Source organism: Nicotiana sylvestris, chromosome 5 (genome assembly GCF_000393655.2).
Source record: "Nicotiana sylvestris chromosome 5, ASM39365v2, whole genome shotgun sequence".
Lineage (NCBI taxonomy): Eukaryota > Viridiplantae > Streptophyta > Magnoliopsida > Solanales > Solanaceae > Nicotiana > Nicotiana sylvestris.
The window spans coordinates 176875260-176902435 of record NC_091061.1 but is presented as its reverse complement, the minus strand read 5'-3'; the positions used below and the strand labels follow the sequence as shown (position 1 = coordinate 176902435).

The window sequence follows — 27176 nt, the reverse complement described above, 5'->3', positions numbered from 1 at the left end:
AATGTTTATAATATAGTGATAGATGCATCTTCATGCATTTACCACCGTGCTACAGCCGGTTGGGCAGTCATGCATATTCATTTACCATCGTACTACGGCCAGTTGAGCAGTCATGCATCTTCATTTACCACCGTGCTATGGCTGGTTAGGCAGACATGCATCTTTATTTACCACCAAGCTACGGTCGGTCGGGAAGTCATGCATTTACCACCGGGCTATGGCCGGTTGAGCAGTTACCATCGGTTGGGCCATTATGCATCATTATTTACCACCGATTGGGCAGTTATGCATTTACCACCGAGCTACGGCCGGTTAGGCAGATACCACTAATTAGTTGGGCAGTCATACATCGATACGGATTATGGTTCCAAAGAGGTTATATATATACATATAAGTATAATAAGTATGCATATACGGTAGCACTTCAGAGGTTCAGGTGATTCTTATATCTCTTTCATTAATGTTGACTTATTATTATGTTTCAATTCTGCCTTACATACTCGGTACATTATTCGTACTGACGTCCTTTTTGTTGTGGATGCTGCATTCATGCTTGGAGGTATAGGTAATCAGTTTGACAATTCCTCATAGTAGATGAGGTTAGCATTCAGCGAAGGATCGGTAAGACTCCACTTCATTCGGAGTGCAGCCGAGTCTATAATCATCGTGTCATAGTTTTGCTATAGACTTATTATTAGGCATGGGCTCTGTCCCATTTGATGTTGAATAATCTTAGAGGCTTTGTAGATAGATTCATTTTTATAGTATGTCAGAGACCTTGACAGCCTATATGTATTCATGTTTTAAGTACAATGGTTTGCTGATACAGTGTTTCCCCCTTACAGTTGTACATTACAAGATGTGACCATGTTGGCCCATGATCGTTACAAAAAAAGAGTTACAGAGTGATTCGCTCGGGCCAGCACGACTAGGGATGTGCACGGATCGGATCAGATTTAGCATATTTTGGTTTCAGATTTCGGATTCTGGAAAGGGCAATCCAAAGATCAACTCAGTAAAACGATGGAAGTCTATATAGACGACATGCTGGTCAAGTACAAAAGGAAAGAAGATTACATCGACCACCTAAGAGAAACCTTTGGCATACTCAGACGGTACGGAATAAAACTAAATCCCGAAAAATGCGCATTCAGCGTGGCCTTGGGAAAATTTCTCAGTTTCCTGGTATCACAGCGAGGGATCGAGGTCAACCCTGATCAAATCAGAGCCATCGAAGGGATACCGGAAAACCTGACCACTAAAAAATAGGTTCAGAGGTTGACTGGCCGTATCGCCGCCCTTTCAAGATTCATTCCGCGATCATCGAACAAGTGTCATAAATTCTTCGGCGTACTCAAGAAGGATAACGACCTCCAATGGATTTCTGAGTGCGTCCAAGCCTTAAAGGAATTAAAAGCATATTTGTCACCGCCACCATTGCTTTTAAAACCAGAGACATGGGAACATATCCTCGTCTACCTCGCTGTATCCGAAGTAGCTGTGAGCACAGTCCTAGTTTGAGAAAATAAAGGTGCACAGTCTCCCATCTATTACATTAGTAAAACACTAGTAGACACCGAGACGAGATACCCTCACCTCGAAAAACTGGCCCTGGCCTTAGTCGTAGTTTCACGAAAGCTTAGACTGTATTTCCAATGCCACCCTATCTCGGTTGTCACGACTCCCCTAAGAAGCATTTTGCACAAACCCGAGTTATCAGGCAGGTTGGCCAAATGGGCCATCGAATCTGAGCGAGCACGAAATCATATATCAGTCGCGAACAATGATAAAGTCACAAGTTCTTGCTGACTTCGTCGTCCACTTTAGTCAAAAATAATGCCCGAAGTTAAAAGTGAAGTCGTTCACGCTTCACCCAAACACAGGACCTTTAGGTTCCGTACACTAACGTCGCGTCTAACACGTCAGGGTCTGGTAAGGTACCCGGACATGACTAACTATGAGGCCGAGTATGAGGCCGTAATTGTAGGTTTAAGACTAGCACTCAAATACGGAGCAAAACGGGTAAGACTACGGTGCGATTCTCAACTCGTTGTCAACCAAGTCACAGGGATTTTCCAAATCAAATAACAGAGGTTACAAAAATACTAAACTGAAATCTGTAAGATGATGTCGAGTTCGACGAATGTCAACTGGACCAGATCCCCCGAGACAAAAGTGTAGTGCACCTCCTCAACTCATCGATAGACCAAATCGAGGTAAGAACCATAAACCTGACTTGGGGACTGGCGCAACCATATTGTCACATACTTACAACATGACATACTCCGAGGTGATAAAAAAGAGGCCAAGAAATAGAGAATGCAAGCAGCAAGGTACATCATCATCCACAACGACCTATATAAGAGAACACACGACGGCCCTCTGGCAAAATGCTTGGGCCCAAATTAGAGGAACAATGAAAGTAGAAGGCTGGGGCTCGACGAAGTATAAGAACGAAGAGACATGACCTACATAAGGATGATCGCCCAAAAACAACAAGCAAAACGCTATTATTTTAAAAAGGCAAAGGTTATGCCACTCAAAGTCGGGGACTACGTGCTCAAAGCTAAAACACAAGCAAGCAAAGACCCACAGGAAGGCAAATTGGGATGGCCCGTACAAAATCACGGCAGCAGCAAACAAAGGGTAATTCCAACTAGAAACAATGGACGAAAAGCTACTACCAAACAACTAGAATATTACCCACCTGAAGTACTTCAACTTTTAAGAGATAAAGCATTTCCCAAGTCATACTCTTTTTTCCCTCACTTGAGTTTGTCACAATTAGATTTTCTCAAGGAGGTTTTTAACGAGGTGATGAAGGGGACACTTCAAGTCAAAGTGCGCACAGACGGAGGCACAGGATGGCTAGTTCATTGCTCGACCTCTCAAGACTTCTCTAGGTCGTTCAATAAAGGGACTAGATAGACTGGGACTGGGGCTGGAATGCCAGCCAACTCCTGAAAAAATATATAAATTTCTCCAAGTGTATGAGCAAAGAAACAATGCATGAAGTTTAACAAAGGCAAAACACTAGAACGAAGACAAAAACTCAGAACAAAGCAGATAAGGAAAAGAAGCCTTAAACATTTTACCATGAGAGAGAGGCCGACTATGCTCCTTGATAAGGTGGCGTCATCCAGCTCTGCAAGGGTTATACCCTTCACGTCGGAACAAAGGGGGCCAAGGGTAGGGACCACCTTCTCTGAGTTTTTCAACAGATCACGGTCCATGGGATTGTGATGGTCTGCGTATACCCCTCCAGCCTCACCTCAAGTTGAGTAATTCCTTCTTCCATCATCCTTAGCTCTGCAGCGTTAAGGTCCGAGCCCATCTCGTCGCCATCCTTGGCCATGCCTTTATCTCTCTCATCAGCCGGCAAAGAAGCATCGCCAACCGATCCTGAGGTCGATGGCTCATCTTGTCGCGGAGTATCAGAAACCCTTGCAGACGACTCTTCAGCTTAAGTGATATGCCCTATACAGCCTCAGCGAATATTAGAACTTCAGACGCCAGCTCAACGTCATCTTCAAGTATTATGGTCACCATCTCGTGGATGGTAAAATCATCCATTACAAAATCTACAGCCCAGGCAACCCCGTCACCAACATCCACTGACCTTCTCTTGCGGGGCACCAAATCCCTATTGCTTGGCGGTGATTCCTCCTCCTTGTCTACAAGATAGAATAAAAGGAAAGTCGGAAGCTCCGCTGTCGAAATATTTGCAGGCTGAGAAGAAACCGATGCCGAGGCAATAGTAAATGGGGCCAAAGACCGAGCAGACCTAGCTGTGCTCGAGGAGGGAACAAAAATCGAAGACCGGGCAGGCTTAGTCTCGGCCGTAGGAAGGATAGACGTCGAAGAGGAGGCAACTTTCCTCTTACGGAATGCAGGAGGGGGAGCTTTCGGCCTTCTCGAAGATCCTCAGGCTGAAAAAGAAAGAACCAAAAAAGGTTATCACTATCAGCAAAAGCAAACTATAAGAAATAGGTGACTAAGAGGCAACAAACAAAATACTAGCTCACCGGTCAAGGAAGGAGCAAGCCCAAACTTCTTGCAAAAGCCTGGCCACTCGTGAATTCCCACGGTGTGAGGGAGAACCCGACCAACCCAATTAGAATGTCCCCAACCAAATGAGGGGGTATAGTCTTGGTTGCACAATAAAGGAACTCGAGTTCAGAATCTACGACCAAAACAAGCAAATCAAATGTTTTAACGAAGAAAGGTTAGACGCTTACGAGTATAATTCCAAGTCTTCGGGACGCCGTCCGCATTCACCACCACATCTTCGGTTCTAACAAAGAAGAAATTTTGCCCGAACTGGCGGTTCGTCTTATTGTCCAGCTTCACCACCAGGCATTTTCCCCCTCGATGGCGAAGGTTCAATATTGTCCCCCTATCGAAACTATAGGCGAAGAGATGCATCAGATGTCATAGTGTGACCTCAACCCCGGCCAATTCCGCAAATTTAGTAAGCATTTTAATGAGCTTGTAGACATATGGAGAGAGATGAGCCGAGCAAACTCCATAGTAACGGCAAAACTCCTCAGCTAGTGGGAGAAGGGGAAGACTGTAGCCGACATGAAAAGGTTAGACGTAAAATGCACAATACTCGGGACGGTGGACTTACACCACATCCCCCTATGCAGGGACCAAATCAATGTAAGTGGGAATGTTGAATTTAACCCTAAGCTCTGCTAGATCGGCCTCTTTTATCGCTGACTCAGAAACCTCGGGCTCATCTTCATGCGCCTTTGAGAATTCAGACCTGACTCTCTCACTACGAGGAACTATCTCCTCCACCATAGGAAAGTTCTCATTCTCAATGGCCACAGAGATGCCCCCAGCCTGAGGAGGCATAATCACTACCAAGGGGATCGTGTTATTTCCCTCACTAAAACCAGAGGACACCTTAGACATAGTTCCAACGAAAGAAAGGATATTCGAAGTGAAGAAGGGTTAAAACAACTGAGATCACTGAAACTAGGAAAGAAGACACACAATAATGGAGTAAGGAGAAGAAGGCACAGGGATTCGATACGAAAAATACGTAAAACACGAATGAATGACCTCACATTTTTTACAAGAATTTGAGCATCAAAATCGAGAAATTATGCCATCATTACTCAGCACCAGTATCTAAACGACAGGCCCAACCGACAGACGCACGAGAAACGATGCATGATGCAAAATATCAAAAAAATGCATCATAATGATGCATGATGTCATGACGTTACTCTGGAGTAGAAACGACGTACCCCCAAAAGTTGCGGCTCACGAAAGGCCGCATTGTCCGCCGTCTCAAACACCACTACCCGACCCACTCGTCCAATCTTCTCGACCACAACAAACATAATCCGCTCATCAAGGTCGTCTGAGGTCGGCCTCAATAAGCGAAGGGAATAATTGTATAAGTCAAAATCTGTCTCAGAATATTTAGGGCAAGGTAACATCAAGGAAAGAGTCAGTCGCGATCGACCAGGAAACAACGAGACACGTGGTCAAGGCGTCAACAATGATCAAGGTCGAGCACCACAGAAAGAGTTGTAACGACTAGTTTTTAGAATATGATATTAAAGAGAATATTCTAATGGATATTTTCTGCATTTGTACTATTAAGGTTTGTTGGGGGTATGTCCCATATAAATAAGAATAAAGATAATGAATGGAGGCATATGACATTCATTTGATAAGAGCAAACTTTTGATAAAAGATTCTTTCTCTCTTGTAAAGATAAAAACATTACCTTTTATCAAGATTCTTGTTCACATTATTCCCTACTTTTCCATCAGATCCGAGAATAATTCGAACATTTCAGGATTTGTTTGCCACTCATCATTGTCAGAAAGAACAATCATCTAGTTCATCCTTTATTGGGTGAATCACTTCTCCTATTTTCTTAACTGCTATTTATTGTTATTTATTGCTAGTTGTTCCTCCATTATTGCTCATACCTTTTGGAATATTAAATGCATATTGTAAATCCACCATCAGAACTATTTAGTATTAGCCACATTTTTAGAACTCATATCTAGAGATATTATTATTAACTAAGTTTAACCCATCACAATATAAATACAATTGTTTTAATCGAAAGTCACACTTTTTGGTCAAACACGTAGGAAGCTTGAGAAATAAAGGAGAATTTTTTAACAAAGATATGGTATTTGTATGGTAATAATAACTTATCATTAAGGGTATCACTGAAAGTTTAAATTAAATTATTTTTAAATTAAAAAAGAGATTTTTTGAACAAAGTAAAAATATAGAAATCTTTCATGATTATCCAAGCATGTAAGATATTTATCGATTGCACCCACTGGTTAAATTTTCTCCCTCAAAACAGGTATACAATACTAAAGTATACAAAATAAGATACAAATAGTTAATGTATACAATCTGTGAACTGTATATTCCAAAGGTATATCACATGTTGATTTTATAAATATTTTGTTCCTAAAAAAGATGATGGGTGTAATTTTTTCCAAGATAACCATTTTCGCATTTTTTTGGGGACATATGGACAGATCAAGTAAACGTATAAAAAATAGTAATAGCGTGACTAGGAGTGTCAAACGGGCGAGTCGGATATCATTAGGGTCGAAAACTGATAAATTATCTGACCCGACCCATATTTAATATGGATAAAAACGAGTTAATCGGCGGATAATATGAGTAACTATATTATCCATGACTTCTTGCATATGATCACTTTTAGGAGAAGTTTTAGTCCCCTAGCTTGAGGAACCCCCCAAATTGAGGCTTTACAAATGTAAAAGTTAGACCCATTGGTTATCCATTTTTTAAATGGATAATATGGTTCTTATTCATATTTGATCCGTTTTTCAAAATTTATTATCCAACCCATTTTTAGTGGATAATATGGGTGGTTACCTGTTTTGTTTTAACTATTTTGCCACCCCTAAACGCGACATAGCCACTTATTCAATCATATGGACAAATCATGCAAACGTACTATAAGGTTATTTTGTTTAGATTTTATTTTTACATGAAAAAGTGATTAAATTTTGATTACTTTTGAAACTATGACTAATTTTGGGATCTTTCAGAAATGACTATTATTTGGAGGCTTATTGCTGGGCGTAGCTATAATTTAGCTAATTACATTCCGTAACTACTAATTGATTGCCATGGAATGTATGTCGCTGTATTCAATTTGGTTATAAGAACATGTGGAGGTCGAGTATTAGGGTTGTAGGTTAGGAGGTAGTTGAGTCTTACTTATGTCATGACTTTGTGAGACTAGTTTGGTAGGGATACTATTTCGCTTTTGCTTTGTATCTTTCTTTTTAATTTCATGTTGTTCCTATTTTTCATATTATTTCTGTGGTGTTACTGATATTGTCTCATTTTATCTTTTTGTCTTCTTGAGCCGAAGATCTTTTCGGGGTAGGGATAAGGTCTACATACACACTACCCTCCCCAAACCCCACTAGTAAAATTTCACTAAATCGTTGTTGTTGTTGTGATAAATATAATATATAAGTTAGTTATACCATATAAATTTTCTCCTAATTTTTAGTTAACAGCTGTAAATCAGATTATTTCCTATTTTCTTCTCCAAAAGAGTACTATTTAAGGCCCAGCCCAAACACAACCCCCTTCTCCTTTCTCTCACACAAAATAAAGTGTTGTCGGTTTTGCTGAAATTCGGACGGAGGGACTATTTATACAAACCTATTTCTTTTTTTGACTCCTTTAATAACAATTTAACTTAAAATTATAATCTATTTTATAGCCACGTATATACTCCCGCCCTTTCTGACTTGTTTAGTACACAAGTTCCAAACATTTTTCTTAAACCCGGCGTCCATCTTTTTCCAAATCTCGTGCTAATAAGCTCTGTTGATAAGGTGAAAGAGAGTTAGATAAACAAATCCAGAGAGTCTTTTTTGAAGAGTGGAAACATTTGCTAATCAACATGACTCAAGGTATTGACTTCTCTTTCCTTTCTTTTTTTCTTCTTTTCATAAATTTTAAGCCTAAAAATTACTTGTATTTCAAATTCTTCTGCTTAATGTATGTATGGTTGTTGTAATCGTAAGGTTGTAAATGTAGTTTGAGTCTATGCTTGAAGGAAAAATAGTACTAGTAGTGTTTTTCTCACTAGTTGTTTACTACAATGAATTGGAAATTTTACTGTTTAGTGATGATATTTGAAGTTTTAAAATTTGACAAAGCAACTCAGATTCCTCAATTTATAACTTCTATCTGTCAACTGATCCAAAAATGAAAATGTTTTATTTTACTCCTATTAAGTAGTCGAAGAAGAAGATAGAAATAAAGAAAAAGGAACAATTTCCGAGAGCTAAGAGTAACAACTTCAGGAACTAGGGTTCGAAACTCAGCAAAGGCGACACTAGGTGAATTCTTTCCATGGGTAGAGTCAGAGACGGAGCCACAGTGTCGGCTACCGGTTCGGCCGAATCCAGTAGCTTTGGTTCAAATCATGTATTTGTCTTAAAATTTCATTAAATATGTACAAATTATTAATTTAGAACCCAGTAATTTAAAAAGGATTAGTATCCCGAACCCATAAGCTTGAAGTCCTGGCTTCGCCTTAAGGTAGAGTTACCCAGGCGATCCGGTGGATTAGTTGTTACAAAAAATACATACACAAATAAATAAGATTGTGCTTTCTGGAGAATGTGCAGTTTACAAAGAGAACAAGTCTATGACATTTCTTACCCATCTATGGAATGCAGAAGTTAAAGTTGGTACCCTGTTGGTTAGTTGATATTAGGTACTGAATCCATGAAATATTTTTATTCGCCAACCTGGCTTTGGTATCAAATGGAAAGAAAAGGAAGCAACATCATGTCTTTTGTGTTTATTGAAGGAAGGTGCTGAATGAGATGCAATTGCTTTGGTTACTTTTAGTATTTTTAAATGGTGACCTTATAATTTCCTATTTTTCTTTCTGACAATTTGCTCACTTAAATATTTCAACTGTTTCTTCAACTTGGGCTTTGGACATTTAGCAACTTGTAGTTGCTGCGCTTATATTAAGTTGAGGCAAAGTGTTAATGGGTCAAGCGCCTTAAGTTTCAGTGCTTAGGAAAATAATTTGACATGACACTGCAGGCACATCTCAGTTTTGTCCTTTGTGTGAATTTGGTAGTAAGCAAAGTTGCTTATAGAAGCATGCAACAACTCCTTTTCAACTAGCTCCTTATTAAGTTACGACCTCGAGTTTTACATGATATCTGATTTAACGAATGATAGCAGGAGAGAGACTTGCTGATTTTCTCCGAAGGGAGGTATAAATACTTCTCTATATGTTGTTTTATTCAACTAAAAATCATTACTTCCCCTTCTTTCCAGCTTGAGAGAGGCTGCAAAGTCCAAGTGGTACCTTGTTCCTCTTATTTAACCATTGTTTACTTCTTAACCAAACAAAGAAATTGGTGCACATGAAGCTTCTTTCTCACCTTCTACTATTCTTTCTTTTGCAACCTAATATATAATTCAATAATATAAGCAATGTAAACTACTGAACAAATTGGGAAATAGGGTGCACAACTGTACTGCAGAGAATGCACATCAGGAAATGTTTGTCAATATCAAAGTTAGACTGACTTTTGATAGAAAATAGCCAGATGAATCTCATAACAAGATTGCTCAACAACTTTTTGTTGAGTCAGTCCCTTCTAAGAAAATTCTCATCAACCTAGGGCAGCGCTAAGCCCCTGTTTGGACAGCTTTTTTGGGAATGTTTGGAGATTTTTTGGAGATGTTTGTTGGAAAAGTTCTTCAAAGAAAAAACTATTTTGATAGTTGTTGTCTAAGAAGTTCTCTTCTGATTCAAAGCATTCTTTAGGAAAGTATCTCAAGGCTATTTTTAGATGCTAGAATACTCTTCCAAAAACAGATCAGAAAAATACATTGCGAATTTCTCCAAAGTGTCTTAGTGGTGTCTCGTTAACTTGTAAAATACATGCTTTTGGAGAACAAATGAAGAAGAATGTTGCAGTCTTTTCTATTAAAGGAAGCATACATAATCTTCTGTGCCCCATAATATAAACTGTGTCATTAGATTTGAATGAGCGCGTGTAAGTTCGTTCTTTTACAAATGAATTACAACCAAAGATGCTAGGAGGGCTGGTAATAGAACATCAACGTGGTGTGGGCGTGGGGGATGCACTCTAATAGAAACAGGAAAGAGCTTTTCAGTTATGGTGTTGCTCTATGTTTTACTACCACAAACATGCCCTCAAATACTTAAAAGAGAGGGGTGACTCTATTCGAGTCTGTTAGTGAAGACATTGGATGTTTCGTTCAAGATAAAGAAGTTTTGAAAAGCATAAAATCATTAAGCCAACTGAAAGAGAATGGAAACAATTTAATGCTCTGAGGAAGATAGACAGACAGAAGATTGATAAGGTGTGATTACAAGCAAATTCAAGTACTTTCTTGTTACGCTACAAAAGGAATTAAACCTTTTAGTAGGTCTAGGTAATTGTTTCCATTTGATACATTATGGTTAATGCAAAGAAGAGGGTATTGCTCCAATAGATCCATACCATAACTTAAGGATTACACATTTAGCATATAGGAGTGATACATCCGTTTAATATATGAATTAAGCACAGCTTTCTGGATTGATGATCTATGCACCTAAACTAGTTGGAAGAGGCAACCCATTAGTTTAGGTTTTGGCTTAACTGACATTAGTTACATGTGCATCCAAATATCCTGGCTAAAACTAGTTCTGGTCATGTTTTTTTCATGTTAAACTATCAAAACAGTGTTTGTTCTGGTAACAATTTACTTTTAGTATATATGGTATCTACTTAGTTCTAATTGTATTTGACATCATTGTCTTTTAAACGGTGTATATCAGAATATATAGCGGTCGGATTTAACCTTTTCCTTTTTGAGAATTTTTTTAATAAGTCCTCTTCTTTTCAAGAATTAGTTAATTTGAAGCTGATTTTACAAGATTTATTGAGTTTGCAAAGGTTTTTTGCTGGTAGAAGATTCTCCTATATTGTAGATTTAAGCATATCATATGTCTTATTGTTCCGACTTCTTGACTATATTTAGTTGTATTTGTTTGTGCATCCATATAAGTTGAAGCCCACATGAGCAACAAATTGTTGAAAAGACAAGGTGGTAATATTAAAATGCAATATAAATGGTTGTGTTCTTTTTTTCTCCTCTTTTATAGTATATTGTTTAGCAATCAATTATTAATATATGATAGTTTGCAGCTCTACCATTTTTATAGTTCAATTTTCTTTACTGATGTGACTATGCTTGCCTGAGTCGAGGGTCTTTTGGAAACAACCTCTCTACCTGCACAAGGTAGGGGTAATATCTGCGTACAAACTACCCTCCCCAGTTATGTTGTTGTTGTTGTTAGAACATTCTGAGAGAATTAGGTTTCAAACCCCTCTAAGCCGAAGCACTTTGATTCGGGTCATTTTGTGCACCGTAGGGTATGGCTTAGTGGTCGATGAAGTGAGAGGAGAACCATGAGGTCCCAGGTTCAAATCTTAGAGGAGGCAAAATATACAAGGTAATTTCTACTTATCTACCTAAGCCTTGTTGGGTAGTTTTACCGAATACCTGTGCTGGTGGGAGGTATTACGTAGCCAGTGGAATTGTCAAGGTGTCTGCAAGTTAGATCCGATCACTACTGTCTTTTTGTTTGTCAGGGTACCAGGTTTGAACTCTTGACCTAGTGGCATAACTAGAATTCTCTCAGCCATTATGAGCAAGAATGGCCGGAACTCGAACACCACTGTCATACAAAAAAAACACCAACCACTATTCTTAAGGAACTGTTCTGATTTTTTCTCTCTCCAAAACAGATGGAGAAAGAGCTGCTCTTGAAGGGGATAGAGAAGATAGGATCAGGGGTTTACCAAGAAATGTTACAGATCTTATCCTTGAGCTTTTACCGGCTCAAGATGCTGCAAGAACTAGTATTTTGTCGAGGAACTGGAGATATATTTGGGCTACTCTTCCAAATCTGGTGCTGGATTACGACTTCTGTCGTAAGTTAATAGAAGAGTCCGAATCCATGTTCAAACTAGCAGTGGATGAGATCCTGCTACTGCATATGGGGAACATTGTAAAGTTCATTCTTGACACTAGAGGAGCACATTTTTCTTCGTGTGCAGATATCGATAAATGGGTGCTTTATGTCACCAGAAATGGTGTCAAGAAGCTAACCCTTCGCATTTCAAATCTCAATACCTATACTCTGCCCCCTTCTATTTTTAAATGTTCAACATTGACAGACTTGGAACTCACCAACTGTGTCTTCAAACCACCCAGTTCTTTTCTTGGTTTTCCGAATCTTATCTCCCTTGATCTGCAACGTACAACCTTTGTGCCAACCACATCGTTTTGCGTTATCAAAGCCCCCCTTCTTGAGGACTTGTCCTTGAACATGTGTCACGGTTCTCAATACCTAAACATTATTTCACCAGGGTTGAAATCCTTATATGTTCGAGATAGTTACTACCATCTCGTGCTAAATTGTTTCATGAACTGCAAGGATTTGAGAGTCTTCAAACTTGACTTTTACAAAGTGGCTGATGAAAAATCAACTTTGGAGAAGCTTCTTATTAGTTTGCCTGCACTTGAGGTACTCCATTTGGATTCGTATTTCCTTGAGGTAAGAAACTCATTACCTGTTGTTTCAGTTGAATATTTGCTTATAGTGATTGTAAATTCATGTGATTCTGATTAATATTTGCTTCATAGCTTTTGAGTGCAGATGTAGTTCCAAATGGGCTTCCTTTTACGCTCAACTTTTTGAGGCATCTGTCGCTATGTGTAGCCTTTGACCATCTGGGTCAGACTTCTTATGCTCTACAGTTAATTAAGAATTCCCCTAATTTGAGAAAACTTGTGATTTGGGTAAGTAATGGAAAATTATGCAGTCTTGCACTTGATATGTGTATGATCTGGTTTATTTTTGCACTTCATATTTGTGAACATGAAAGTCTAAAATAACTGGTATTTCTTTATACCATTATAAGGTTGATGCTACCGACGATGATGCCAAAGCAGTTCTGAAGTATCTGGACTCACCGTCGTGCTTAGAACGACCACTCAACAAGCTCGAGCATGTATCCATTAATATTTATGAGAGTGCAAAAGCTGAGCTGTGTTTTGTAAAGCAATTGCTTTCTCGCACTCCCTCTCTGCTAAGGATGCGCATTAGTCAGAAGACAGACATAGACGTTGATATCGCCTTAGAGTTGATGCGTTTTCCCAGAGCTTCTCCCAGGGCAGAGCTCTCCTATTTTCCATATCAGGATTAGGATTTTAACTCTAAGGAAGGGATGAATGGCAAATTTTGTAAAGATGTGGCGACAATTATGTTCTTTTGAAAGACCAGTATGTGTCAATGTGTTTGATATGATTCATAGTCTTTTGGTATATTGTTTAATCCTCTACTTCTGGTTAAAGTTTCCTGGCTATTGAGAAATTGTTTATTTGATGGCTTAGCAGCATGTGTTATTTTGTTAACAACGTTAGATACTCACTTCATTACCTTAAGATCCTTGAGTTTCTCACAGAGAAGGCAGGAGTTGTTAAGTATTCTTTTCTTCTTTTTGTCAATGTATTCAGATAGTTTATTATGTCAAGCCATTTAAATTTCGAGAACACAATGACCTATATATATATATATGTGTTTTCTCTCAGTTAGTGTTGCTTTATATTATCAAGAAGACTATTAACTACACATTTCTATTTGCAAATCTGGTGTTAGTTAAGCTCTTTTGCGATAAATTAGCGTTGAAATATTTGTATATTACGTGTATTCCCTACATTCAAACACACACACAGAGAAAAAACTATTTAATTTAATGAGTTAGTGAGGTGATGTTCAGCCGTTAGGATTGGTAGAACAAATGTGGAGCCGTGGAAGCCGCCACTAATGCTTGCATTAGGGTAGACTGCCTACATTATACCCTTTGGGTTGTGGCCCTTTCCCGGGCGACCCTGCATAAATGCGGGATACTTCGTGCACCGGGTTGTTTTTTTTTTTAAATATTTGTGAACACGAAAGTGGAGCCTTGGAGCAACGGTAAAATTGTGTCCGTGTGACCTATAGTTTACGAGTTCGAGCTGTGAAAGCAGCCACTAATGCTTGCATTATGGTAGACTGTCTATATCACATTTTTGAGGTGCGGCCCATCCCAACATGCGTGAATGCGAGATGCTTTGTGCAACGGGCTGCTCTTTTATTTGCAGACATAGACATTGATATCACCTTAGAGTTGATGCGTTTTCCTAGAGCTTCTCCCAGGTCAGAGCTGTTGTATGTTCTACCTTAGGATTAGGATTTTAACTCAGTTGATCTGTGATTCAAGGGTAGGAATGCAGATTGATGCATTATCTGTTCTCAATGATCAGTTGTGTTAGATATGTCCGAGTATGTGTCGATGTGTATGATAAGATTAGCAGTCTTTTGCTATATTCCTCTGTCGTATACTTCAATTAAAGTTGCCTGGCTATTGAGAAATAGGTTCTTTCACGGTTTGGCAGCAAAGAACTTTATTCTGAATATAGAATTTGGACTTTTATAGAAACAGTGGCACTCTCCACATCCTTTGATCTATGTTGTGTCTGATTAGAGAGGCCATTGCTTAAATAGTCTCAACTATCTGGAATTATCTAGTAAAGTCATTGTTCTTTCGTTTGTAATAGAAAAATCATTTAACTATGCCTTTAGCAAAGGTCACTCAACCAATTTCTCAAACTTTTGATTGTCAAATACCTATTTTACACTTTAAATTTTTAACTTTTATCTTCTTCTTTTTTTACTTTTTAATATTATTATTTTTCTTATTTTTTACTTTTTAATATTATTTTTTTCTCTCTTTTTAATCTACATTATGGACTTATCTTTAGAAAAAATAAATTTTATTTATAAAATAAAAATAAAAAAATAAATTTTTTAGCATATATAATATCGAAATAATAATAATATAATTAAGATATATATATATATATATATATTTAGAAAAACCTTTATTATAAATAATTATTTTTTATATTAAGTGCATGGAATATGTATTATAAAACTTTTATTTTCTTTCATTCTCCAAGTAACGACTCGGCTGGTCGTTTCGGAAGGTAGAGCCCCGATCCCCTATTAACTGCTTCCCCCGTGTTTATTTCTGCTATTGTGATTTGTCGGGATGATTCGTTTTGAGTTTCGGAGTGTTTTGGGACACCTAGTCCCTAAATGAGAACTTAAGCATTAGAATTTGGATAGTCGGAACAGTGTGAAGACGGCTCCGGAATGGGATTCCGTCAATTTCGTTAGCTCCGTTGAGTGATTTTGGGCTTAGGGGCGTATCCGGATTGTGTTTTGGAGGTCTGTAGCTCATTTAGGGTTGAAATGACAAAAGTTGAATTTTTGGAGTTTTGGGCCAGCAGTGAAATTTATGATATCGGGGTCGGAATCCGATTCCGGAAGTTGAAGTAGGTCCGTAGTGTTGAATATGACTTGTGTGCAAAATTTAGGGTCAATGGACGTGGTTTGGTTGGTTTCGGCATCAGTTGTAGAATTTTGAAGTTTCAAGTTCATTAAGTTTGAATTGGAGGGTGATTCCTGATTTTAGCATTGTTTGGTGTGATTTGAGGGCTCGACTAAGTTTGTATGGTGTTTTAGGATTGGTTGGTATGTTTAGTTGAGGTCCCGGGGGCCTCAGGTGAGTTTCGAATGCTCAACGGATCATTTTTGGACTTAAGAAGTTGGCAGATTTTTGCTCGTGTTCTGTTGCAGAAGATCTTTCTTCGCGATCGTGTGAGGAGGCTCGCGATAACGTAAGTTTAGATGAGGCAGAGGAAGTTTTGTTCATCGCTTTCACGGGAAGGAGTATGCGAACACGTAGTAGTGGTGGAATGGTGCATCGCGAATGCGTGGGCTATGCCGCGTTCGCGAAGAAGAAGTGAGGCAGCCGTGGAGTGGAGTGTTACTCTTCGCGATCGCGTGAGGTCAACCGCAATCGCGTAAGTCTAAGCAGCGAGTGCATCGCGTTCGCGTGGGGTGTTACGCGTTCGCGTAGTGTAAACTTGTGAGCCAGCGAAGTTGTTCTTCGCGATCGCGATTAAGGAAATCACTGGGCAGATTTTTAAACTTCAAAACGAGGGTTTGAGTTCATAACTTCAAAATTTGATTGAGAGCTCGGTAGAAGGCGAAATTTGGAGAGATTTTTTGAGGAAGTTTGTGGGTAATGATTCCTAACTCCTTTTTGATTATAACCTATTAATCTAAACATGAGTTCATCATTAAATTTCGGATTTGGGGTGAAAGATTGGGGAAAATTGAAAAATGTTTTTAGACCGAATTTTGAGATTTTGATCGAGATTTTGGTATCAGATTTGAGTGAATTTGGTATGGTTAGACTTGTGAGTGAATGGGTATTCATAATTTGTGACTTTTACCCGATTTCGAGACGTGGGCCCAGGGAGGAGTTTTGGGCGTTTTCCTATTTTCTCATTTTAGGTTTAAATTCATTAGCTAAATTAGTTGCTTGTATCTATATTAACGTTGTATAATTGATTTGATTAGATTTGGGTCATCCGGAGTTGGATACCCGTGGCAAGAGCGTGATATCAGATTGATTTTGAATATGGTTCAAGGCAAGTGATTTGCCTAACCTTGTGTGGGGGAACTCCCCTTAGGATTTTGGTACTATTGTTATATGAATGCCGTGTATGTGAGGTGATGAATGCGTACGCGTACTAATTGTTGAAAAACCCATTTCCGTTAAGTAAATGTCTAAGTTTTCCTTTAATTGAGCAATACTAGTATATGTTGCCTCCTGTTTAGCGTAGGAAAGCATGTTTACGTGCCTTAACTGCCTTATCTGCTCTAACTGCCTACCTGGACTATGTGTAGCATGTTTAGGGTAGAAATTGCTTGTCGTTTTTATACGAACTTGAATAGAACTGTATATTTCTTGTTGAAACTGATTGGGTTGTGTATTTATATTTGGGAGTACGAAACGGTATTTCGGGAGATCCCCCTGCATGTTTACTTTGGGACTAAGGAATGGTATTCCGAGAGATCCCCCCTGCACATTTACAATTTGGACTACGGGACGGTATCCTGGGAGATCCTCTGTACATTTACGTTTGGGACTACAGGACGGTACCCCGGAAGATCTCCTGTTGCTTTTCTCTGTGTATTGAGTTATGCTCTTCTTGTGATTTCATTTCATTGACTATTAGCAATTATGTTCACTGCCCTATTTCATATTGCTTTATCTTGTTATATATATATATATAAGCAGTAGAGCCATGACCTATCTCGTCACTACTCGATTGAGGTTAGGCTTGGCACTTACTGGGTATTACTGTGGTGTACTCATGCCCTTTCCTGCACATGTTTTCGTGTGCAGATCCAGGTTCTACTTCTCAGCCATACTTCTAGTGAGGTGAGGCGATCCAGTGACTTCGAGGTATATCTGCCTCGTCCGCATACCTAGAAGTTCCTTTCTATTCCTCCTTTAGTTACATACTTCATGTATTTTTTCTTCGTTGTTAGATTTTCTGGAGATTAGAAACACTATGTACTTCTGTAGCTTATGATTTCATGCGATTCCGTGTTTTGGGAGTGATTATGTTCAATTCAAGAGTGTTTTATTGTATATGCCGAGCGACATTTAAAACTTCTTAATTACATTATCTGTTAAATTGTTAGTTTTCATATATTTGTTTTATTTTCGCAATTCATTAGGCTTACCTAGTCGTAGAGACTAGGTGCCGTCATGACAGTTCACAGAGGGAGAACTTAGGTCGTGACAAGTTGGTATCATAGCTCTAGGTTCATAGGATTCATGAATCACAAGCCGGTTTATTAGAGTCTCGCGGATCGGTACAGAGACGTCTGTACTTATATTCGAGAGGCTATGTAACTGTTAGGAAAATTCCACTTCATTTGATTCCTTGTCATGCGAGATTTTTGATTTCGAAATTCTAAACCTCTGTCTTCTATTCTCTCATAGATAGTGAGGACATGTGTTATCGGAGATGACTAGGCCCCGCGCCCCCTGCTAGAGCCGCCAGAGGCTGGGGCCGAGGTAGAGGCCGAGGATGCGCATGTGATGCAGCCATAGTACCCGTGCGAGTTTCTACAGAGGAGCCACCAGCAGCTCCAACCAGAGCCCAGGCGTCTGATATGCCTACTGCTACTACTACTACAGCTATCCAGGCAACCCTTGCACAGTTAATGAGCATGTACACCACTCTAGCTCAGGGAGTGTTGATTCCCCTTGCTGCAACTATATCTTAGGCCGGGGGAGGAGCCCAAACTCCCGCCGCCCGCACTCTAGAGTAGCGGGTTCAGGCTGATCAGATCCCAGAGGTTACACCGGTACCGCCTATAGCCCCATATTAGCCCGAGGATAAGGTAGTAGCTTCAGAGGAGGAGCACCGAAAGCTTGAGAGGTTCAAGAAGTACAAGCCTCCTACATTCAGTGGTCTAGCATCACAGGATGCTCAGGGATTTTTGGAGGAGTGCCATCGTATCTTTCGCACTATGGGTGTAGCAGAGTCGAGTGGGGTTTTTTTCACTGCCTTCTAGCTTCGAGGGGAAACCTATCAGTGGTGGCGTACTTTTGAGTTGGACAGTTTGACTGAGCCAGCTTTCCTTTCATGGACCCAGTTTTCGGATATGTTTTTGAGGGAGTATGTCCCTCAGAGCCTCAGGGACGCATGGGGCACGGAGTTTGAGCATTTACGCCAGGGTACTATGATTGTTTCGGAGTATGCTGTCCGTTTTAGTGACTTGGCTAGGCATGTACCGGCCTTGGTTTCTACAGTTCGTGAGAGAGGCTCGCCAGTTTATTGAGGGGCTCATTCCAAACATCGGGTCTAGCATGGCCCGGGAGTTGGAGATGGATATTGCTTATCAGTAGGTGGTGAGCATTGCTAGGAGAGTAGAGGGCATGCTTTCTCGGGATAGGGAGGAGAGAGAGGCCAAGAGGTCTCGAGAGTCTGGCCATTATTTTGGTGCCCGTGCCCTAGCTGCAGTTCGCTATGGTAGGGGTTATGTGAGTCGCCCCGTTCATTCAGCTCTTCTAGCAGCCAGTTGTATTCCAGCTCTGCCTAGGCCTCAGGAGCCTTATTATGCACTTCCAGTATCTAGTGTGCCTCCTGCCCGAGGTGCCATTAGTGGTCAGTCCAGCAGAACTGGCCCGAGCCAGTCACAGCCGCCACGTCCTTTAAAAGCTTATTTTGAGTGTGGCGACACACACCATATGGTGAGGGATTGCCCTAGACTTAGGAGGGGTGCACCTCCACATCCTTCTCAGCCACAGGTGCTCCACAGGGTTCCCAGGCTATGATTACAGTGCCAGTTGCTACCCCACCTGCTCAGCCAGCTTGGGGTGGAGGTCGGGGAGGTAGAGATCACCCCAAAAGGGGAGGCCAAGCTAGATATTATGCCCTTCCTGCTCGTACTGAGGTTGTCGCCTCCGATTCTGTCATCATAGGTATTGTTCCGATCTGTCATAGAGATGCACCAGTTCTATTCGATCCAGGCTCCACTTATCCTTACGTGTCTTCTTATTTTTCCCCACATTTGGGCGTATCTCGAATTCTTTGAGTTCCTCTATTTATGTTTCTACTCATGTGGGAGATTCTCTTGTTGTGGACCGCATTTATCGATCGTGTTTGATTGCTCTTAGTGGTTTTGAGACTAGAGCCGATTTATTGTTGCTCAACATGGTAGATTTCGATGTTATGTTGGGCATGGACTGGTTATCGCCCCATTATGCTATTCTTGATTGTCACGCCAAGACCGTGATGCTTGCTATGCCAGGTGCACCACAATTAGAGTGGAGGGGTACTTTAGATTACACTCCTAGCAGAGTTATTTCATTTCTTAAAGCTTAGCGGATGGTTGAGAAGGGGTGTGACACGTATATAGCTTATGTGAGAGATGTCAGTATCAATACCCCTATAGTTGATTCAGTCCCAGTAGTAAGGGATTTTCCTGATGTGATTCCAGCTGATCTTCCGGGTATGCCACTCAAGAGAGATATTGATTTTGGCATTGATTTGTTGCCGGGCACTCAGCCCATCTCTATTCCTCCTTATTGTATGTCCCCTCCTGAGTTGAAGGAACAGTTACAGGAATTTCTTGATAAGGGCTTTATTCGGCCCAGTGTGTCACCTTGGGGTGCTCCTATCTTGTTCATGAAGAAAAAGAATGGTTCTATGCGTATGTGCATTGATTATCACCAGCTGAACAAAATTACAGTGAAGAACCGGTATCCTTTGCCTCGTATTGATGACCTGTTTGATCAGTTACAGGGTGCTCGAGTGTTTTCTAAGATTGACTTGTGTCCAGGTTATCATTAGTTAAATATCTGGGAGCCAGACATCCCGAAGACTGCTTTCAGGACTCGGTATATGATCGGTTCCAACCCTACACCACTATATAGTGGCAAGAGCGATCGATGCAGCTTTTACCCGAAAAGGTCAGGATCGAATCCACATGGAGCTAAGATGTGTTTGGAGTTGGATTCCTATCTAATCTAGCAATGTGCAGTGTTCTTGATTGCACTTCCAACCATTCTTTGTTTGTTCACTATTCTACTTTAAGACTAATGATGCAGGAAAATAAGCTAAGTATGATGTTTTTGCAAGGTTTTCTTAATTGGTCTAAAGGCACTAGGAAAGTGACTTGCACCTAGGTGGGTATCTAATGGAATCTAAAACTTAGGGCAAATTTGTTATAGTTGGGATCATGATATAACCATTGCACGTAACTACCCACTCTATACCTCTCGGTAGTTTGAGTGACTTTGCCCTAATTAGGTTTCTCAAGCCCAATTGGGTGTTCAAACAATGCAAGCAAAATTGGCTCAAGTCGAGTATTACTATCTCTAGGTTTAACCCTTTAATTGGGGCTATCAATCTCTTGAATGCACCCCAATTCCTTGTTGGCCTAAATTTTCTAGACTTAGTCTCTCTTTCTCAAAAAGAGCCTAAGTCAAAAAGGCACAAATCAGTATTTGCAACCACTAATTTAACATTTAAAGCATAAATCAGACCAAATATCAATCACTCATAAATATTTAAGCCCTAAAATAGAAGACCCATTAAATACCCATACTAGGGTTGAGCCACAACCCTAACTAATGGGTTTAGCTACTTATAATCAAAGAAGAAGTCATAGATTGAGATAAAATAGAAGCCATAAAAAGTAATTACCGATAAGAATCTAAGTTTAATTGTTAAACAAGCTCTAAAATTACTCAAAAACGTAAAAAGAGGCGGTTCACGTGCTCAGCTAAACAACATATGACCTAAAAATCTGAAAAAGAAAACAGCTAAATTTTCCGGACAAAAACGCCCCTACGGAGGTACCGCTGACAGCAAAAAATGGATCGCTGCAACACTGAGACTACAACTTTTAGCTCCATACTTGGTTCTCTGAATCTAGCTTCCGCTGAGGGCGGTAAATGCACCGCGGCCGCGCTAAAGCTGCCGCGCAATTTCACTACGGGCAGCGGTGACTTGTTAAGCCCATAATTAAAGATCTCTGATCTTTGCTACCGTGGACCGCAAGATCAATACCGCCTCAGCGGTGGACCCTCTGCGTCCGCGGTTGATTTTCCACTATCAGCGCTCATATGACTCAGCTTTGACTTATGCAGGTTTCACTCCTTTTTGAACTGGTTTTGACTTTCTTGTCTCTTTTTGACCAAACACTACAAACAAGCACAACAAGTTAGCTTTTGGGAATATTTGTACGCACTTTTAATCCAAAACTTAAGTAAAAAGGAGCATAAAATAGACTAGAATCCCTAGTTATCAACTCCCCCAAACTTAAGCTTTTGCTTGTCCTCAAGCAAATAAAGTAATTTCCACCTCCTTAAGATAACAGAAAGGAAAATTCAGTTGTCCTAAAGTGACCTCATCAAGCATCAATTGGGACTAACAATTACCCTCAACTCAAATGCATCATTAACAACACTCAACCTTTTTAAACACCATGATTTTAGTGCGACAAAAAAACATCAAGAGTTGACTCAACTCATCAAGGAAACTCTTTCTACTACTTTGGTCATTGTGGAACCCAAACTCATACTCCTAAACTCTCCATAAGCAAACCTCACTTTTAGATTGTACTACTCGGAACGAGAATTTTGGAAAACACACTCACCTCTCTCAAAGGAAGGTCACAAGTCTGGCTCTAAGTACCATAAGCTTACCCCTTATGTGAGTCACCACTAATGTAAGCTCACTCAACTCAATATCATATAAGGCTTTTGTGGGGATGTAATGAATGCTTTTGGTTCAGGGTAGGATATATTGGTCTAAGAAGGTTTCGTCTTCCCTCAAGCACTTCATTTGCTTAATTTTGGGCACACATTTTCTTGACTCTTTGAGTCATTTACTTCTTCCTTAGGGTCTAGAGAGACACATGTCACTCTTTTTTGTTCATTTCAATTCTTTTTCTCCTTTCTAATCTTTCCACGCCTTTCATCATTTGCTTTTATTGAATCCTTTCATTTCTTCTACATTGTTCACTTTCTTTTTGACTTTTTGGCTTTTCTTTCTCTTTCTTTTTGCCTTTCTTTTTCTTCAATTTGTACCTTTTATCACTTTTGCATTCGTCGTCTCCCCCCCAAACTTATGTTTTTGTCTTTTGCTAAGGAAAGATCGGCTGCCAAGAGAGTATCATTGTAGAATGGATAAAGGCTTGTATCATGGTTTTTGAAAGCATAAGGGCTATGGCTCGTTGACTAGGGATATCATCATTGGTGGGATATGGATGTTTTTAAGTCTTAATTAGGATCAAGGAGTGTCTACAATCACTTATCAAGTTGAGCTACACTTAGGATTTCGCCTAGACAAACATTCAAGGCAAGTTCTAAACTCATTGGCATGGGACTTGGACTTGCAAATCAATACCTCACCACACAAGCTATAGGATTGCTAAAGAAACAGAGTTGGGGGCCCACAAAAACCTTAGATAAGATTTAAGCAACACAAATGGTTCCGAGAAACCACTCGATGATTATTTAGTCAACACAAGAGTCTCAAGGTCACAACTATCACAATCATATACACACCAATTTATTTTTAACCATAAAGTCAAAGGTAAATGTGTTAGGCCCAAGTGAAACTTTGCCTGAGGCACTATTGCTCACTAACTACTATTTACACAAAAATGAAAAGAAAAACAGACTTAAACCCTTAAAAAGGCTGTCATGCCAACCATTATCTGGAAGAGCCACCCGGTTCACACAAACTCCACCTTTGGAAAGAATCGTGGCATTAGGAAAACCAAAGACTTATTGATCATTGGAACTTGTAAAATAAGAAGCTACGAACCAAAAAAGAAGCTATTAAATGAAATAAGAAGCTACACTATTAAGGAAAATTGCAAAAGAAGTTATGAAGTAAAATGTGAAAAGTAACTAAATATGTACAATAGGGGATTTAGATGAATATACACAAGAGGAAATAAATATATACATGAGAGAGTAACTTTATATATAGACCAAGATTGAAAAATAACGAAAAGTGAAATAAATGGTAAAATTATATACATACCAAAAGTGAAAAATAAGCATAAAGAAAACAATAGTATCATCATTACAAACCAACTACCAAATTATCAAAGTAGGACCACCCCCTCAAATGAAAACTAGCATTGTCCTCAATGCTAACTAACCAAAAATAAGATCAAAAAGAAGGGTAGAGAGTAAAGGAAACTCCCTATAGGTTCTCTGTCTGCATGGGGTCCTATGGCTGGGTCCCTAGATCACCTGGCTCGGGGGCCTGTGGCTGGCCAGAGGCACCTCCCTCAGTATCCTCCAGCTCAATCTCTACATCATAGACCTGGGGCACCACTCTCCTCCTCCTGAGCTCTCCCTCAGTCTCCTGCTCCTGAACCTGCTCTATTTGAGCTGCTAGAAGCTGGTCCTGTAATAATATCTCTAGTGGCAAATCACCAGTTGACTTCATATTCTCAACCTCTCCTCTCAATTGCTTCATCAACTCCTTCGAGGCCTGAGTCTTTTCAGCTTCTTGCTTGCTCATCTCCTTAAGTGTTTTTCCTTGAACTACAAGAGCATCCATAATAAGCTTTTGGTTCTCTAGGAGCTTCTTCTGGTTGTCCAGAAGCTCCTTGAGAGACTCCTCTATTGAAGCTGGGACCTATGCTTGTGCGGGAACGGACTGGGCTGCTGATAACTAGGGATTCTAGTATATTTTATACTCCTTTTTACTTGAGTTTTGGATTAAAAATGTATACAAATAGTCCCAAAAGCTTACATGTTGTACTTGTTTGCAGGGTTTGGTAAAAAAAGTGACAAGAAGTCAAAACCAGCTCAAAAGGAGTGAAACCTGCACAAGTACCAGGAACAAGTCAAAGCACTGCTACATCATAAAATCCACTGCAGCTGCAACAGACCCACCGCGGCCGCAGTCTACTTAGTGTGGTCCGCGGTGGATGAGTTCAGAGGGTGCAATTTTGGGGTTCTAAGCAGTACGGTCCATGGAAGATTCTTCGCGGCCACGGTAGCCTCATCGCGGCCGCACTCCATTTGTTGTGGTCCGCAGAAAGGGGATTTAGAGAGCTCAAGATTTCAGAAGTTTCAAGACACCACGGCCGCAGTCCATTTGTTGCGGTCCGCGGTGAAGCCACCACGGCTGCGGTACATTTTATGCAGTTCGCGGTGGCTAGATTCAGAGAATGAGAAGTGAAGCCAAAAAGCCTCACCGCGGCCGCGGTGCATTTTCCGCAGTTCGCGGTACCTCCATTAGGGGTATTTTTGTCCAGAAAATTTGGACTTGTATAAATACTTCTTTTTCAGATTTTTAGGGTATCTTATGAATAGCTGAGCACGTGAAGGCCGTTTTGGACCTATTTTGAGTAATTTTGTAGCTAGTTCAACATTGAATCTTTAATTCTTAGTTTGTAATCATATTATATGGGTTATTCTTCATCTAAATACCTAATGTTTTCATTATTATGAGTAGCTAGACTCATTAGCTAGGGTTGTGGCTCAACCCTAGTATGGGTATTTGATGGGTCTTTTGTTTTAAGACTTAGATGTTTATGAGTGGTTGATATTTGAACTGATTTGTATTTTTTCATGTTGAATTAGCGGTTGCAAACACTAATTTGTGCCTTTTTGACTTAGGCTCTTCTTGAGAAAGAGAGTTTGAGTCTAGAAAAATCAGTCCAACAAGGAATTCGGGTGTATTCAAGAGATTGATAGCCCCAATTAAAGGGTTAAACCTAGAGATAATAATACCTGACTTGAGCCTATATTGCTTGCATAATTTTGACACCCAATTGGTCTTGAGAAAGTCTATTAGGGCAGAGTCACTCAAGCTACCGAGAGGTATAGAGTGAGTAGTTTCGTGCATTGTCCATATCACAATCCCCAACATAACAACTTTGCTTTAGGCTTTAGAACCTGTCAAGCATTCACCTAGGGGAAAGTCACTTCCCTAGTTCCTCGTTAACCATTTAGAAAACCTTACAAGCTTTCATACTTAGCTTAATTTCGCACATCATTAGTATAAAATTAGAAGTAACAAACAAACAATTATGATTGGAAGTGTAATCAAAATCACTACACACTGCTAGTTTAGATAGGAATCCAAATCCCAATCATTCTATCTCCCTTTGGATTCGATCCCGACCTTCTCGGGTAAAAAACTGCATCGATCGGTCTTGCCACTTTGTAGTGGTGTAGGGTTGGACCCGATCAGCTGCCACTAAACTGGATAGCACAGATAGCCTAGAAGTTGCTGCCTGCATCCAGTTGTTAAGGCTGGAGAGTGTTTGGTTCAACCTGTGAGAAGTCAACGGGTATGCTGAGGAAGATGGCACTGAGGACGGCATGGAAGTAGATGGTACTGAGGCAAGATCCGGTATGGCAGTGGGAGGTTGTGAAGTAGTGGCTACCACTACTAGCTCTTCATACTAGATAGTAGATGTAGTATCTTTGCCCTTGGATCCCTTGGATTTGGGGTTGCATGGACCCTTAAGGATGTACCATGAAAAGGGAATCTTGGGATTTACCTTGACATCGAAATTTCTTTTCTCCACCTCCTAATCCTCCAAGTACATGGTGAGGAAGTTCGAGAAGGGGTAGATCTGTCACCCTCATTGACCATTCTGGTGATCACCCTAGACATGATATTCCTGACATTGATCGGGAACCCCGCCATGATAGCCGCCACTATAATCGCCCGGGAGACATGCAAGGTGTTATCGTAAGTAGTAGGGTCTAGTCTGTTGCACACAAAGGTTTCCCATCCCTTTGCCTCAAAGTTCAGGGTGTTCCTCAAGATAGGAACCCCTGTTGTCAACCATGTCGGAGTAGTATCCGGGAGAGCCAGAAGTGATGCCAACCACGGGTGGGTTGCCTCATCCATCACCACCTACTCTAAGTATAATGTCTCATCTTCATCATTGAAGCCCAGGTAATCATTAATCATTTTCCCATCAAACTTGACATTCAGGTTCCGCACCCTAGTCACTTTTATGTCCTTCTTGATGTGGGAGGCATTGGCATAGAATTCCTTGACTAGGTGCTCATTAGCCTCCGACACCTTGCTAGTGAAGTACTCCCATCCCGCTCTTTCATTGAAGTGCTTCTTCACATTGGGGTTGTGAGGCAGAAGATCTCGCTCTATGAATTGACGCTCATGAATTAGGGACTTCTGAGGCCACCATTCCCTAAATTTATGGTATGCTAGCTCACTAACAAATCTCTGTTGCCAAACCTCTAGGTTTCTTGTCCTTTCTACACCTCCGGTCTGGGTGGCACCCCCTATCCTGTCATCTGATACCTCGACATTTAAATCTATAGGGTCCTGTGCCGGTGATGAAGCTGTAGGTGAGGCTGAAGTTAAGGGCTCACCACTCTCTGATGAGTCATCAGATGACTCAGAAGAAGTAGGAAAAGTGGGAGAGGCTGGAGATGTAGGCTCATCTCTCAACCTAAGTCTCTCCGGGAAGTCTGGTACGTATGTTGGCACTGAGTCAGTCTCTGATGCCTCTCGGGAGGGCACATACTCACTCCCCTCTAAGTGGGAAGCAGCTCTATTTGCATCTCTGATGTTCTTCCTCATTTTCCCAATTGATTTTCGAACTGCTGGGGTCAAATTTATTTGTCCTCGTCCCTTAACCCGGGAGG

The 27176-nt window shown here is 40.4% G+C and overlaps 1 protein-coding gene across 1 annotated transcript; it reads left to right on the top strand.

The window, feature by feature from the left end:
• Positions 1-7714: 7714 nt before the first annotated feature.
• LOC104220877 (F-box/FBD/LRR-repeat protein At1g13570-like) lies at positions 7715-13475 on the top strand. Its single transcript, XM_009771845.2, has 4 exons — positions 7715-7952; positions 11838-12649; positions 12739-12894; positions 13017-13475. Exons 1-4 carry the CDS (start codon positions 7943-7945, stop codon positions 13299-13301), a joined length of 1263 nt encoding a protein of 420 aa, XP_009770147.1. The 5' UTR covers positions 7715-7942; the 3' UTR covers positions 13302-13475.
• The last annotated feature ends 13701 nt before the right edge of the window (positions 13476-27176 follow it).